At 39.9% G+C, this 15,432-nt stretch overlaps 2 protein-coding genes across 3 annotated transcripts in view; both read left to right on the top strand.

The window, feature by feature from the left end:
* LOC107376386 (protocadherin gamma-C5) overlaps window positions 1-15,432 on the top strand; it is a 344,488-nt gene that overhangs the window by 3,391 nt on the left and 325,665 nt on the right. The gene's annotated exons all lie outside the window — the stretch shown is intronic.
* LOC129160932 (protocadherin beta-15-like) lies at window positions 220-15,170 on the top strand. Its single transcript, XM_070551721.1, has 5 exons — window positions 220-7,646; window positions 14,546-14,725; window positions 14,797-14,874; window positions 14,953-15,039; window positions 15,118-15,170. Exons 1-2 carry the CDS (start codon window positions 5,262-5,264, stop codon window positions 14,675-14,677), a joined length of 2,517 nt encoding a protein of 838 aa, XP_070407822.1. The 5' UTR covers window positions 220-5,261; the 3' UTR covers window positions 14,678-14,725; window positions 14,797-14,874; window positions 14,953-15,039; window positions 15,118-15,170.

The raw sequence follows: 15,432 nt of genomic DNA, 5'->3' as shown, positions 1-15,432 counted from the left end.
TGGAAAAAAAAAGTGCTTAATCCTACAACGTTTTGACACCAGGGAAGTGTTTTCCGAGTGAATTTACCAAAAGTCAGTAAGACTCACTTAAGAGACCGTTCCTGATCCCGAAGCATGGGAGGATGCGCTCCGTGTGCACCAACTCTCCACCAGTATGTGACCACGCACTTCAAAGCGCATGCATGACTGTTATAAGCAGGCACGTGCGGGGGGGGGGGGGGGGGGGCGCTTGAGACCCTGCCCCTTTTGGCCGAAGTGCTCAAAGTGCCCTTTTTCCGGTCGTTCGTCAGATTTTACCGTACAAAACTGTTATACTGATACAAATCAGGCACTAGGACCATGCGGAGGCAGCCGCCTCAAGCTGAAGGCTATTTTCCCGTAGACCCGCCTACAAGCTCACTGATTGGCTCTGCCGCATCATACTAACGTGTGATTGGTTGTCCCTGCTGTTGCTCTACCTTGTAGCCATGGAGACGACAGACCAGGTTTTCCCTGCGGACAGGAGTCTGCGTTCATCTACCTGTAAGTTTTTTTTCTGCCTGCTTTACGTCAGCTGGATAGATTTTAATATCAGAGCTTTTGTTTATGTGGTTAGTGTGTGTGGAGCAGAGTCAGGTAGCTGCATGTCTGGGACAGAAAATGAGACATGAGAGAGACTTCTCCTGAAGAGTTGCAGAAACTCTCAAAGAATCACAGATGTTTCTCACTCTAGATTCTCCGGGTCATAACTTCTGACTTACTAATCGAATAAAAATAATTCAAACGGTTCCTAAAAGTACATAAAACGAGCTTTTCAACGAGGTATCACATGATGTAATTCACGTTACTTCAAAAATCGCTATTAGATGGAAACCAGCTTTGCAGCGTCACAGAAAGAAACGGAGGAACCGCGATGGGAGAGCAGAGAACCGAAAGGAGGAGATGATCTGATCATCTTCATCAGCAGCTTTTATAGAGTTATGGAAACGTCACAAATAAAATCCACCTGGTTGGTCAGGTGTCCCAGAAGGCTGTTTCTGTAGATGGTGACATGAGGAGGGACAGTTTAAAGTCACACTGGTTTTTATTTGAACACTCAACTGTTTACTAAATGATTCAGCTTCATTCCAGCATTATTTATACATACAATAAACATTTATTTAGCTGAAAATATGATTTTATCAGTGCAGAATTTTATTAGTTGACTTTTTTGTAATGAAATGTTTACATTTAACCTTTTATCTGCTTATTGATCTTCATAATGCTGGTAGAAATGTAGCTACAGCTGTGAAGTAGCCCATGAGGTTTATTTGATGATACCTAGTATTTATTTTACTGTATCCCGTTCTCTGGACCAGAGCGTAGACCTGTGGTCACAGACAGGCTGCAGTCATTAAACTGGTTAACATGAGGTCAGGGGTCACACTGTTTTCTGAGTGTTTGCAACACAGTTCTGAGTTTAAACAACGGTAGGTCTTTTGACATAGTTTGCTCAAGTCATTTTGAAGTTCCTGTTTAGTAATAAATGTAAAGAAAATTCAAATCTGTTTTTTTTTTTCATTTAAGCTGCAGTTTTACAAACTTTAATAAACATAAACACTAAATACAAACCAGACACTGAAAGCTGAGGTTGTTCTGAAAAAAGGAGCAGAGTTACAAACATTTTAGACTTTTATTACAATTTTAAATCCATAAATAAAAAAAAAACAGTTATATTTATGGTCATAAGAGGGTTAAACATGATAAATTTTCTGCCTCCCACAAAGAGATGGTAAAAGTGAATGTGAGCATAATTATATACGTTTTAGTACTTTATTATGTATTTTTTATTATTGACTATTACTCCATAGAGTTCAGATGAAGGCAACTGGACTTCTTTGGTTTCTTTAAAACATTTCACTTCTCTTCTGAGGAGCTTTGTCAGTTCTAACTGGAATATGGGAGAGTCAAGCTCATAAGCTGTAGCTGTCTGTTGTTATTTAAAGAGCAGAAACTACTCTGAGTACCCCGCCTCTCCATCTCCTGATGAGTCGTTAGCCTCTATTGGTGGTGAGTCATCGTGTTGATTAGATGCAGGAAGGTGTGACCTAGACTGAAACTGAATGAGATTCAAAAAAAAGTTCTAATCTTTTAAACAACGCTGTTGGTCCTCTTGGTCCTTGTTCTGGTTTTCTAAAACTCGGTGTTAAAAACCTTGGTGTGTTTTTAGACGGTTCTTGTAATCTTTACAGACAGGTGAGTGCAGTGGTCCAATCAGGTTTTTATCATTTAAGGCAGATAGCAAAGGTGAAGCCATACCTTCCTGCTAATGTCCTCGAACATGTCATCCATCTGTTCGTGTCTTGCCGATTGGACTACTGCAACTTCCTGTATTCTGGCCTGGACCAGTCCTCCCCACACCGACTTCAGCTGGTCCAAAATGCAGCGGCTCGCTTGCTGACTGGAACCAGCAAGTGGGATCACATAACCCCGGTTCTGGCCTCTCTCCATTGGCTTCCTTTCTCTTACAGGATCCGTTTCAAAATTTTTACTTTTTGATTTTAAATCCCTTCATGGCCTGGCCCCAGTTTACATCTCGGAGCTGCTGTCCGCTTACGTCCCTGCCAGAACCATGAGGTCCAGCTCTCAAGCTCTTCTAACAGTTCCAAAAACCCGCCACAAGACTCGCGGCGACAGAGCGTTCTCTGTGGTTGGGCCCAAACTGTGGAACAAGCTACCTCTCAACATCAGGACCACACAGAATCTAGAGCATTTTAAATCCCTTGTTAAGACGCAATTTTTTGATTTGGCTTTTAATGCAGGCTGACTTGAGCATCTTAATAGTTTTTAACATTTTTTATCATAGATTGTGACTGTTGTGTGCTCATCTTATTTTAGGTTTTTATTGTTGATTTGGTGTATCTTGATTTGTTTTACCTTGTACAGCTCTTTGGTGTAGCTTTGCTGCTGTAAATGTGCTCTGTAAGTAAAATTGACCTTGACCTTGACCAAAGCTGCATTATTGGTACTGGAATGGTGAAATCTAAGCCCCGCCCCTATTTAAAGTGGGGTTTTCATGTTTTGACATAGATAGCTTCTTTTACTCCTCTCTCAAATCATCTATCTTCTCTGTCCAGAATGTGGACTTTGTCATCTTCAAAGGTGTGTCCCTTGTCCTTCAGGTGAAGGTGGACTGCAGAGTTTTGACCTGAAGAGGTGGCTCTCCTGTGTTGTGTTATGTTCTTGTGTAAATGTTGTTTAGTTTCTCTAAGGTAAACATCTGGACAGTGCTCCTACACTGGACTGCATAAACGACCCCACTGAGCTTCTGTTTGGGTGTTTTGTCTTCTGGATGGACCAGGTTCTGTCTGAGGGTGTTGTTGGTTTAAAGTTTACCAGGATGTTGTGTTTGGAGAAGATTCTTCTAAGTTTCTCTGAGACTCCTGCCACGTATGTGATGATGGTGCCTTTGTGTAAAGGGTGTTGTTGTTAGGTTGGTAGCAGAGTTCTCATGTTTAGTGTTAAGTTCAGTGAGATCATGGAATGGAATCAAGAATTTTCTACTGACTGGAAAAATATCTCAGCAAACATAGCTGTAAATCACAATGGATAACTCTCTGTGGTGCATTTATTTTACATTTATTTTACTACCTCTTACTAGAGCTGTCTTTAGTAAGCACAAAATATCTTTGGTTGTACACCTGTGCAATAGCAATAAATGATCTTGATTTCTGTTAAATGTACTTCCTGAATGAGTGACCTTTTCAGGCTAAAATAACAAAATGACAAATACAGACAGAAGGACGACTTATTTCTTCTTTTATAATGTGTTGCATCACCACCTGGTATCAGAACAGGACTCAGTATTGGAAGATAATCAAAAATCAAACAACTTGGACTCGGATCAGGGGCAAAAATGTGGTTGTAACATCTCTAGATATAAGTCAGCTTTAAAAACTAAAACTATTATTTATGAACTAACATTAACACTAATGACACTAATTTATATATTTTTATTATGTTGTTTGAACCCAAGGGTCTCATTATCTGAATTTTCTAACTTACCTGATTGCTCTATAAGTGCCCCTTTTTTTTTTACTTTGAGCACCCGCCCCGTCAAAGGTCTCTGCACGGCCCTGGTTATAAGCACTTTCGTGTTCATCATCAGAGATGATTCAAAGATGTTCTGATTGAATCTGTTTTGATTTTTTACCCCTTCGCAAAGTGATTTGTGCGTGAAGTTGAAAATGTCTCGCGCCTGCGTTAGTAAGTTGTGATGCCATAGAAAGTGGCTTATTTTGTGGCCCCGTCATTTTTTTCTACTCCTTCTGAGTAGTAAAATGTTTAAATAATCAATTTAGAAAAACAAACTAATTAACAGATTTTTGATCTTTGTAAAATAAAAAATATTACGAGATTGAGGTTGTTGGTCAGTTTGAACATTTAGTGGTTTAATCTTTCTTGATCAGAACTTTAAAGTTTTGATAAAGCTGACGCCGAATTGCATGTCTGAGTGACTGAATCGAGACAGATCTTAAAATAACCTTTTATGTATTTATTTAATATTATACACGTTGCATCAGTTTTTTTAACGATATTTAATAGAGTTTTGATTTCTGGTGTACAATTCTTTGTCATCTGATAAACCTCAGCAGTTTAAAACTGACAGAAATGCATGCACACGCACATATTATTTTGTATCATATTGCACAATATAATATCTTCAGCATTTACCTGCTGGTTGTGTAACTGATTTAATGATTAAGAAGATTAATAATTAATTGATTGCATGGATTCATTGATGACTGCATGGGAATACAGATTGACAGCAAATCTTCATTTAACTTAAATTCGTTACAAACTGTCATGGGAGTGTAACCATGGCAAAAGGCACGATAACACAAAATACAAAAACCCTTAATAAATAAAAAGCATAAATATTAATAATTCGCGTGTAACTTTCATATTTAATACATTGGTGTTTATGTTCAACGTTAAATAAAGATTATGGCCTATCATTTAAGCGGAACGTATCTATTAAAGATGCTTACTAAGTCTAACCCAGCGCCATACCGACATTAATACTCATGGTGTCAGTGTGTACCAATAAACCAAAAGTCATGCTCGTGCCCCCCTTTTGCGTCATCGATTGTACCCTTATTCCTCCTTTAGTCGGCACTGAAAAAGCGCTGCATGAAGGCTGTAGGATTGGTTTAGGCTTTAATGAAAAAATAACAAGGATCTCAGGTTGAATATTTAGACTGAAATAGTATTAAAATCTGGATTTTCTGATTTATGGAACGATGGCCTCAGCTTTTTCGCTGCACCTCGTCCTTGCTTGTCTTTTTCTTTCCCTCCCTCTGGTCAAAGGAGACGTGAGCTACTCGATTCTGGAGGAGTTGAAACGCGGATCTGTGATCGGAAATATTGCTAACGATTTGGGTCTGGACCTGCGCATGCTGTCTGCTCGGAAGGCGCGGATCGACACAGAACACAATGATGTTAAGTACTGCGGAGTGAATTACAACACTGGAGAGCTGATTGTACAAGAGAGGATCGACAGGGAGGGCCTTTGTTCAAAGAAAGTATCGTGCGTAATGAAGCAGGAGCTGGTTTTGGAAAATCCGCTGGAGATTCATCGCGTTAATATTCACGTTCAGGACATTAATGATAATTCTCCACAGTTTAAGGAGGGATCACTGAAACTAGAAATTAGGGAATCAGCAGCGAAAGGTGCGACGTTCCTCCTTGATGAAGCGCACGATGCGGACATCGGAGATAATGCTGTGCAGGGCTACTCGCTCCAACAGAATGATTATTTCAAATTAAATGTGAAATCAAAAGGTGCTGGACGGAAATACAGTGAGTTGGTGCTTGAGAAGGAGCTAGACCGAGAGGAGAAAAAAGAAGTCATTTTGTTGCTGACAGCTTTAGATGGAGGATCTCCTCAGAGATCAGGTACAGTAGTCATACACGTCACTGTGCTGGATGCTAATGATAACGCCCCAGTGTTCAGTCAGGCCGTTTATAAAGCCAGTCTGCCTGAAAACTCTCCTTTAGACACGGTTGTTCTTACAGTAACTGCTGCTGATGCTGATGAGGGAGTGAATGGAGAAGTTATTTACGGGTTTGATCACGTTTCTGATGAAAATCAGATGTTTTCTTTACATCCAAAAACAGGTGAAGTTAAGGTAGCGGGAGCTATTGATTATGAAAAAGAATCAAAATATGAAATGCAGATCAGCGCTAAAGATGGCCTAGGGTTGGCGTCTCATGCAAGTGTTTTAGTTGAAATAATAGATGTAAATGACAACCCCCCTGTCATATATCTAAAGTCCCTGTCCAACCCGGTACCTGAGAACGCACCACCTGGTACAGAGGTGGGCATCATCAACGTGCAGGACAGAGACTCTGAGAAGAACCGACAGGTCCGCTGCTCCATCCAGCAGAACGTTCCTTTTAAGTTGGTTCCTTCTATTAAAAACTATTATTCTCTGGTGACCACAGGACAGCTGGACCGTGAACTAGTGTCTGATTACAACATTACAATCAGTGCCACTGACGAGGGCTCTCCACCTCTGTCCTCCTCTAAAACTGTTCAGTTATCTGTAGCTGACATCAACGACAACCCACCTGTGTTTGAGGAGCAGTCCTACAGCGCTTATGTGAGTGAAAATAACAAACCTGGCTCCACTTTATGTTCCGTTAGTGCTCGAGACCCGGACTGGAGACAAAACGGTACCGTGATTTATTCTCTGATACCTGCTGAGGTGAACGGTGCGTCGGTGTCCTCCTATCTATCAGTTAACGGAGACACGGGGGTGATCCACGCTGTCAGGTCGTTTGATTATGAACAGCTGAGGAGTTTTAAAGTCCACGTGATGGCCAGAGACAACGGTTCTCCTCCTCTCAGCAGCAACGTGACCGTGAGTGTGTTCGTATCAGATGTGAATGACAACTCTCCTCAGATACTGTACCCCGCCCCGGAGGGCAGCTCCTTCATGACCGAGCTGGTCCCCAAAGCTGCACACGGAGGCTCTCTGGTGTCCAAAGTGATAGCGGTGGACGCGGACTCTGGACAGAACGCCTGGCTGTCCTATCAGATAGTCAGATCCACTGATCCGGGACTTTTCACTATCGGTGTGCACAGCGGAGAGATCAGGACGCAGCGGGACATTTCTGAATCTGACAGCATGAAACAGAACCTGATTGTAGCAGTGAAAGATAACGGACAGCCCTCTCTGTCTGCCACCTGTGCCATGTATTTACTGATTTCTGATAACTTGGCTGAGGTGCCAGAGCTGAAAGATATTTCTTATGATGACAAGAACTCCAAACTGACCTCGTATCTGATCATTTCGCTGGTGTGTGTGTCCACCTTCTTCCTGACCTTCATCATCATCATCCTGGGTGTGAGGTTTTGTCACAGGAGAAAGCCCAGGCTGTTGTTTGATGGAGCAGTGGCCATTCCCGGAGCTTATCTCCCTCCTAATTACGCAGATGTTGATGGAACAGGAACTTTACGCAGCTCCTACAACTATGACGCCTACCTGACAACAGGATCTAGAACCAGTGACTTTAAGTTTGTGTCATCTTACAATGACAACACGCTGCCTGCTGACCAGACTCTGAAGAAAAGTCCCTCTGAGTTTGCTGATGTGTTTGGAAGTTGTGATTCTTCTCCTGAGGTAGGCAAGTCCGTCTTATTTTCAGCTTTAACCCTCTGGAGGTAGGCGTTGCATATTTGCTACGTTAAAACCTACCTGGTTTTCCTCATATGTATTTCATGAGCATTTTTTAACTCAGAATTACACCTGAAGGACTTAGTTGTTCACATTTTTATCAAACTTATTTTGAGCCTGAGAGGGTTACATTTTATTCATTGTCAGAACTATTTCTAGAAGTGTGGGGGACTGGTTTTTACTTTTCTTTATATTCTTACATAAGCATATCATTTTTCTTTCATGCTGGTTGCTTTTTTAAATATCTTACTCAATTCAGATGCTTTGCATTTAGAATATTATTTTTGAATATTTTTCATAATCTGATTAATAATTCACATAACTGATTATTTATACATAAATGCACCCTCTGCGCATTTTCTAATGATATACCCCATCTAAAGTAACAATATTGCGTTGACTCTTTTGATAATTACCAACCTTACCACTTTTTTTTTGTCTTTCACAAATGGTCAAACGGACAGTTTGTTTTCAACGTCCTCAAAATATTCTGGCCCCTTGTGTGTCCCTTATGTCAAATAGAAATTTGAGTGTGTCTGTTGACATTTATTCTCTAATAATTATATAGTAATAATTTTTCTTTGTTAAAAGAATTTTTTTTACTATTATGTTGTTTCATAAAACAGTTTTAACTAACGCAACATCAGAAAAAAAGTCTTACACGCTACTCTTTTAATTTATTCAATCCACCAACGTTTCGTTTATTTGAATTGTCTTGCTTTCACAAAGTTTGCCGATGCATCACCTGTATGTCAATGTTTTTATTTTGAAGGGGTTGCTGCTGCCCTACGTTTAGTTTTCCTGTCACGTGTGTTTTTCTGACTGCGTCACTATTGTGGAAAACAGCAGCTTTGCGTGTTTGCCTCTCTCCATGGTGCTGAAACTCGTCTAAACCGATATCTAATGTTCAGTGTTTAGTGGCAACATATTTTGATAATTTACAAATCATTTAAATTATAGTTTGTGCACCTATTTTTGAATAGTTTAATTCTGGTGTATTTTTCCACATACAATGTCTAGTTTCATTTTTGTTTGCTATCAGTTTATAGTAAGCAAAGCACAGCTTGTCTTTTAAAAAAGAGTGTTTGCCTTTGAATTACGTAGTTCAGTTTCTCTCATATTGTTCTCGTGTTTATTTCCTTCTAATGATAGTTTAAAAATAATTACCATCAGGGGCAGGGCTTGGGGGGTGGGGGTGGAGGGTGGGGGGCATGGTCCGTCTGCCGGGCTTGGGAGGGGCCCGCCCCGGCAACGCAGCGGATGAGAACGAACGGAACCTCTAACACAAACGATGGATGCTGCAGAAGACAAGCACCTCGTGTTCAGAGGAAAACGAACTCCGTTATTAATAATTCCTCTCATGCAGGGACGAAATTTTGATTTCAGAAGTGGGGGGGACACAGCAGGCTTGTGCGGATTTGGGGTGGGGGGTGTTATGTAAAGACCCCTTGACACGTCACGTGCCCATCTCAATAATTTTTCCATCCTCATATATATATATATATATATATATATATATATATATATATATATATATATATATATATATATATATATATATATATATATCAAAGTTAAAAAATGTACAACTCTATTATTATTTTTATTTATTATCATTATTGAAGTGCAGTTTTGGCTGTTGACAATGGATAGGCCATTGTATTTATTGTTTTGGGTCTTTTTTATTGTTTTTGGTGCAACATTTTCTAACAGGGAGTGAGATTCCTTTTTTATTCAATTTTTGTTTGTTATTTTTATTCATTTAGAAGTTCTGGTTCTGGACATTTCAATGTTAAATGAAGGTTTATTTGTTGCATTTTAAAGGGTGTACTTGCATTATTATGATATATTAACATTATATTAGTGGTTATTTTGGTCTAGATAATGTTGACAATATCGTTTATCATCAACAATTTGTTGGACAAAATATCGTCCAGCAAAATGTGTTACTTTCCCAGGCCTAGTCAAAAGTATAAAAATGATTTATACATAAACGGTCCCTCCTGAGATCTGGCCGTTTGTTCATTTGCTGTGTTAGAGGACATGCTGAACTAATGTTTTACACATGATCATCACCCTAACATTTGAGTGTATAAAAACATATTAAATATGTTTTTTCCCTTAAAAGTGTTTAAACAGTTGTTGCATTTCAACACACAAAAAATAAATGGAAAAAATAAGATAAATCTAATGAAAAGTGTACATCTTTGACATTAAGCTTAAAAAAATCTGTTGACGATGACGATACTGTTCATTTTTCAGAGCTTTTTAATGTGAACATATACATTGCAATAGATAAGTTTACAATAAAGTTAAATGATAAAAGTTTTGAAGTTACACTTCTACTACTACTAGTAATAATAATTATGATGATAATAGTAATAATAATAAAACAATAATTATAATAATACGAATAAATTGTGTCTGAGGAGTCAGTTATGTGGAGGAGATGAGTTTGTAAAAGTTAGTTTTGAGTATGTTTGTGAAGGAGGAGGTGAGTCTGAGCTTAATGCAGGTCTGTCACATGTTCCAACTTGCGTTTTGACTTTGAAAGAAGTCTCTTATATCCACTTTTCGTTTTCTTGACATGCTGCCTCCTGGCTGTGCCTAACTACCAAAGACTCACAAATGAACAGTTGTTCAAATGTTATGTAATGGAAGCTGAGCTGAGCTCTGATATTACACAGCGTCTAGTTGACGATGTGACTCAGTACCGGTGTTCCCTAGCGGCTCCAAACTAGCAAAACAACGTGAGCACGTTCTGACTGTTTCCAACTTGAGTGACAGCAGCAACAGCCAATAATACGTTAGCAAGTATCAGCAGAGCCAATAGATTAGCTTTTGGGCGGGTCTAATAGTAAACCGGTTTCCGTTTCGGTCCTAGTGCTCAACCAAATCCATTTAATGGAGCGTAACATTGTTTTTGGACGGAAAAAAGTGCAGGGGACCAAATCTGCCTTTTGAAAAAGTGGGGGGGACATGTCCCACCCGTCCCCCCCCAAAATTACGTCCCAGCTCTCATGCAGATTTATTTAGGGTTTTTATAGGTTGCCCCAGTCAGGATTGAGTCATGGCTGCTAACTTTACAAGACCGACTGACTTTAGTGACGTAAAGGTGTAAAATATTGAATGAAATGTTGGGCTGCATGACTGGCTTTTTTTAAACTCTTATCTTCATGACCTGGACATTTACAAGTGGATCTCCGAAATCATCTCCAGGTGGATTATGGCTAAAACTCGCCATCAGCCGTTCACCAACACCATCATCACTTGTCAACAGATAGCAAGTGGATGGCTAACGGAGATGAAGAAATTGATCTGGTCTCAGGGATTATTTCAGTTACATGTTAACGATACACTTTTGCAGCGAAGCTGATCATTATTGTGAGTCTTCCCAACACAGTCGCTAGTTTGTCTCAGAGATAACTTTATGACAAAGTCACTGAAGTCTCCCTGTGTAGAGGGGATGATGGTTTTCGTATAAATAATCAGCAACTTTGATTAGTGTTATTTAATTTTATTCACATAAAACCCAATTAGTTATTTTTTAGCTATTGGTCATGAACTGCGGCCAGTAGTGGCGCAGTTGCCGCTGTGTGATTGTAGAGGTTTGAAACGGTCTTAACGGGGTTTCTTTTTGTCACAATTGTATTCCACCTCAATACACACAATATCCTCCTTAATATAAATTTTTTAACAAACTAATTGAACAAACATCCATGTGTAATCTCGAAATTACGCAGCGTTCTGTGACTCACTCCCTCCTCACCCCACTCATCTCTTGGTGAGCTTCATAAACAAGCAGCAGCTGATGACAAATATATGTAAAAACTGAATGAAACCTCCGGAAGAAAGTATTTCAAAAGCATACTTTCGTTAAAAACACGAATAGTGAGTCCACATCCAGATAGAATAATCCTTTCTTCTGTCTAATGATCTGCAGCAGCTGGTTTTTAAATGACCACATGGTTTTATTTTTATTTGTATTTTGTCTTTCTCAACCACATGCCCATTTTCAAATGAAGCACACTCCTCTTGTTTGACATTTTCTTTTAGCGCTTTTTTACTTTATTTGCGCTTTGGGTTCCATCTATCCAGCTCCATGGATACAAGAGAGTATTATAAGACACCTTTCGTCAAACATTTTGACAGGTCTATTGTTCTTTGACCTTTCATTCCTATTGTTCATTTGACCCTTGACCTTGCCCCCCTTCCTATCATTAATCAAATGGACAGGTGTATTGTTCAATCTTTGCCCCCCCTTCCGTATCATTAATCAAATGGACATGTGTATTGTTAATTGTCCAGATGGTTTAGACCCCCCACGCCGCATCATCAATGGCGTATTGTTGAACGTGTCCAGATGGTCTAGACCCCCCACGCCGCATCATCAATGGCGTATTGTTGAGCGTCCATGATATCCCACGTCATAGGCTAATGTGTGTAATGGTGTGTGGTTTCTTTTTTGTGATAGCCCATCGGTTCCCACAGCCCCTCCCTTCTGAGTGTAATCCTATTGTGTTTAACTCTTTAAAAGCTCAGATCTGTCCGAATGGTGAAAAGCCGAGCTCTAAGAAAAAATGATGAACCACGAGGAGCTGAATGAAGCACCAGGCCGCGCTGAAGAGGTGCCTACAGACATGGCTCACTGACAGTGGATGAGTGCGGCCTAACTGTTGTGAATGACAGCCCCACACACTGTCAAGTACCTATGAAATGGTTGTACGTTTCCTCAAAGTTAAAGAATCTGTTTTTGTAGTAGCAGACAAGATGGTATGGTCTGCTAGCTCTTGAGTGAGTGGCAGAAGCTGAAGTCAATGCATGAACTTTTGCAGCCTTTTGCTGAACACACACAAACTCTTCAGAGTGACACATTTGTCTATGTCATTAATACTCTCTTTGAGATGTTCACGTTGGATTTCGTATGTTCAGTCTTAAACTTTGTGTTTAAATGTGTTATTTACATGCAGCTCACTGACACTTTTTGACCAGAACTAAAACTATTGTGTAAAACTCTCTGTCCAGCAGCACATCAAATTAATGGCTGTAAGCACACACACACACACACACACACACACACACACACACACACACACACACACACACACACACACACACACACACACACACACACACACACACACACACACACACACACACACACACACACACACACACACACACACTTCTCTAAGAAGTAAAGGGATTACATTCAAACATTTGTCTTTGACTAAACCATTCAAACATTTCTATCACTTCACAAAAGCAATGGTTTACCATCCTAAACCATTTAAGGTCCTGTTGTAAACCAGCCTGCATACTCAAGCCTATAAGAACAAAAGTTGATCCTTACCTCAGCGTGATGCTTTTTAAGATCTGTTGAGCTTTCTTAAAGTTCATTCTAAACAATTTTGCACGGCCAGCGACTTCTGACAAAGTCAATTACTTCCTTTTTGTTCTGCAGGTGGCGGTAAGTTTTAAAACAAAGATCTGGCTGAACCAAATCGTCACAGAAACAACACACAAAAAGCAAATTACTTACTTTTTTTTGCAGGTGGGCTGAATTGAAAGAGTGGCGGGAAAGTTTTAAAAACAAAGTTCTGGTTCATTCTAAACAAGTTGGCACGGTGATACTCACAAAGCAAATGACTTGCTATTGTTTCAAAGAGCTATTTAGGTGAAAGCTTAACCATCGCCTCCTGCCTTTAGTGTCACATTTTGTTTTCACTGTCACACACACACACACACACACACACACACACACACACACACACACACACACACACACACACACACACACACACACACACACACACACACACACACACACACACACACACACACACACATTGCTTCCTGCCTCAGAGAAAAGATTTGATCCATTTTGTAGGACCTATAACAGCTGAAATAAATAAAAAGCTGTTTATGAGGTTTGTTTTTTGGGAGGGGTGGATTAGTAAAGTCTCAGAGCAGACGTACCTCTGGTCAAACCTTTAATGACATACCTCCCAGAATAGTTAAACTAAGGCACATGCATGCCGTAAACGGATTTACACACGAGTGAAAGAGCTGCTACATTTTAACCAAAACATGAGCAAAGAATAAGAATAAGAAGAAGAAGCGATGGATACGTGTTTTGAATATAGCCTTCCTCTGCTAAAAACAACGTTCGAATTGAGACATGATGAGATTTCAGGAAGAAATGTCCGGTATTATTTTTTGGATCGTAAAGGTTTTTTTATTTCTGCTCCAGGGAGTTTTGACGAAGCAATGGATACGAGCACACACACACACACACACACACACACACACACACACACACACACACACACACACACACACACACACACACACACACACACACACACACACACACACACACACACACACACACACACACAACTCTAAACAACCATTCATACATTTGTCTACCTATACAACAAAGCAAATGACTCTGTATTGTTTATAAACATTTTTTTTTCGACCAATCGCAACCGTTTTCTATTCATGATTTTTTTAAACAGCTGTATAAAATGTAAAAGCGCATTTTCGGAGTCGTGATTTGAGGTGTAACAAGCTAAGATGACGGGTAAGTTTTTAACTCAAGACGCAAATCTTTTTTTTTCTCTTTCTGGTTTAACATCTTTATTTTCAGACGCTATTGTCATATCGGACGGCGAGTGGGAAGAAATTCCTATTGAGGAATTAACTTGTAAAACTCCGGTACCGGTCCCCCTGGATGATTTGTCTAAAATTAATCGCGCGGTCGAGAATCTGAGTGAGTGGATTTTATAAATATATACGTAACGTTCTTTTCTTCAACTGAGAAATATCTCATTTTACAGAAAAGGAGGGGGTTCAACCTTACCCCGGAAGTGATAACTTTTACCCAACCACGCCTCCATCCACCAGCCGAACCGTCTTACATTCGTATCAGCCCAGCCATACCGTCAGATCACACGGGAATGCGAGCGTGAAAGCTGTTCGTTACAGGACCGTCACGCCGCAGACGATCCTCGAAGCTGGTAAGTGATTACAAAATAGCGATTAATAAGTCAGAGATGTGTCGTTCATATTTATCGTTTTTATTCTTCAGAGCAACGTCCGACGGCCTACGCACCCCCAATATCTCAGCCCCCACCACCTCCAGCCCCTTCTCATGCGCGGACGGATGGTAACGATAAAAAAAACAACTGATTAATAAGTCAAAGATGACTCGTACACATTTACCGTTGTTTTTTTATCCTTTCAGAACAACATTCGACTGCCGCTTCAATATCTCCGCCCACACCTCCTCCATCTCCTCCTCCTCCTCCTCCTCCCCCTTCTCCTGCACAGGGTAAGAGATTTATAAAAAGGTGGTTATTTACTTCAAAGATGATTCGTTCATATTTTTTCATTATTTTTATTCTTTCAGAACAATCCGACAGCGACTCTGAAACCGCTGAACGTGGTCCTGAGCAGCCAGCCGGTAAGCTGTTTCACAAAAAGCTCCGCATAGTATATTAAATTTGAAGTAAAAAAGATGTTTTTATCCTTTCAGATGAAGAGGAAGAGAACGCACCACCTCCTGCACCTGTACAGAGTAAGTTAAATTTTATATATAATTTATTAAAAGCTCGTTCATTTTATTTATTTTTATTTATTTTTTTCATCAGAAAAACGACTGAAGAAAAAGAAAAACATCCGTCTTTCACCACTTCAGAGATTAAACAGGATGAAAATGGCCTAC

Source organism: Nothobranchius furzeri, chromosome 1 (assembly GCF_043380555.1).
Source record: "Nothobranchius furzeri strain GRZ-AD chromosome 1, NfurGRZ-RIMD1, whole genome shotgun sequence".
Taxonomy (NCBI): Eukaryota; Metazoa; Chordata; class Actinopteri; order Cyprinodontiformes; family Nothobranchiidae; genus Nothobranchius; species Nothobranchius furzeri.
The sequence above is the reverse complement of the archived record's forward strand: the minus strand, read 5'-3'. Positions and strand labels throughout refer to the sequence as shown.

What these genes read in the sequence shown, in the direction of transcription:
- LOC129160932 (XM_070551721.1), top strand. Translation starts at nt 5,262, where the DNA reads ATGGCCTCAGCTTTTTCGCTGCACCTCGTCCTTGCTTGTCTTTTTCTT. An exon ending in GTTGTGATTCTTCTCCTGAG is followed by an intron (nt 7,647 to 14,545) that starts GTAGGCAAGTCC and finishes CTCATTTTACAG; the next exon opens with AAAAGGAGGGGGTTCAACCT.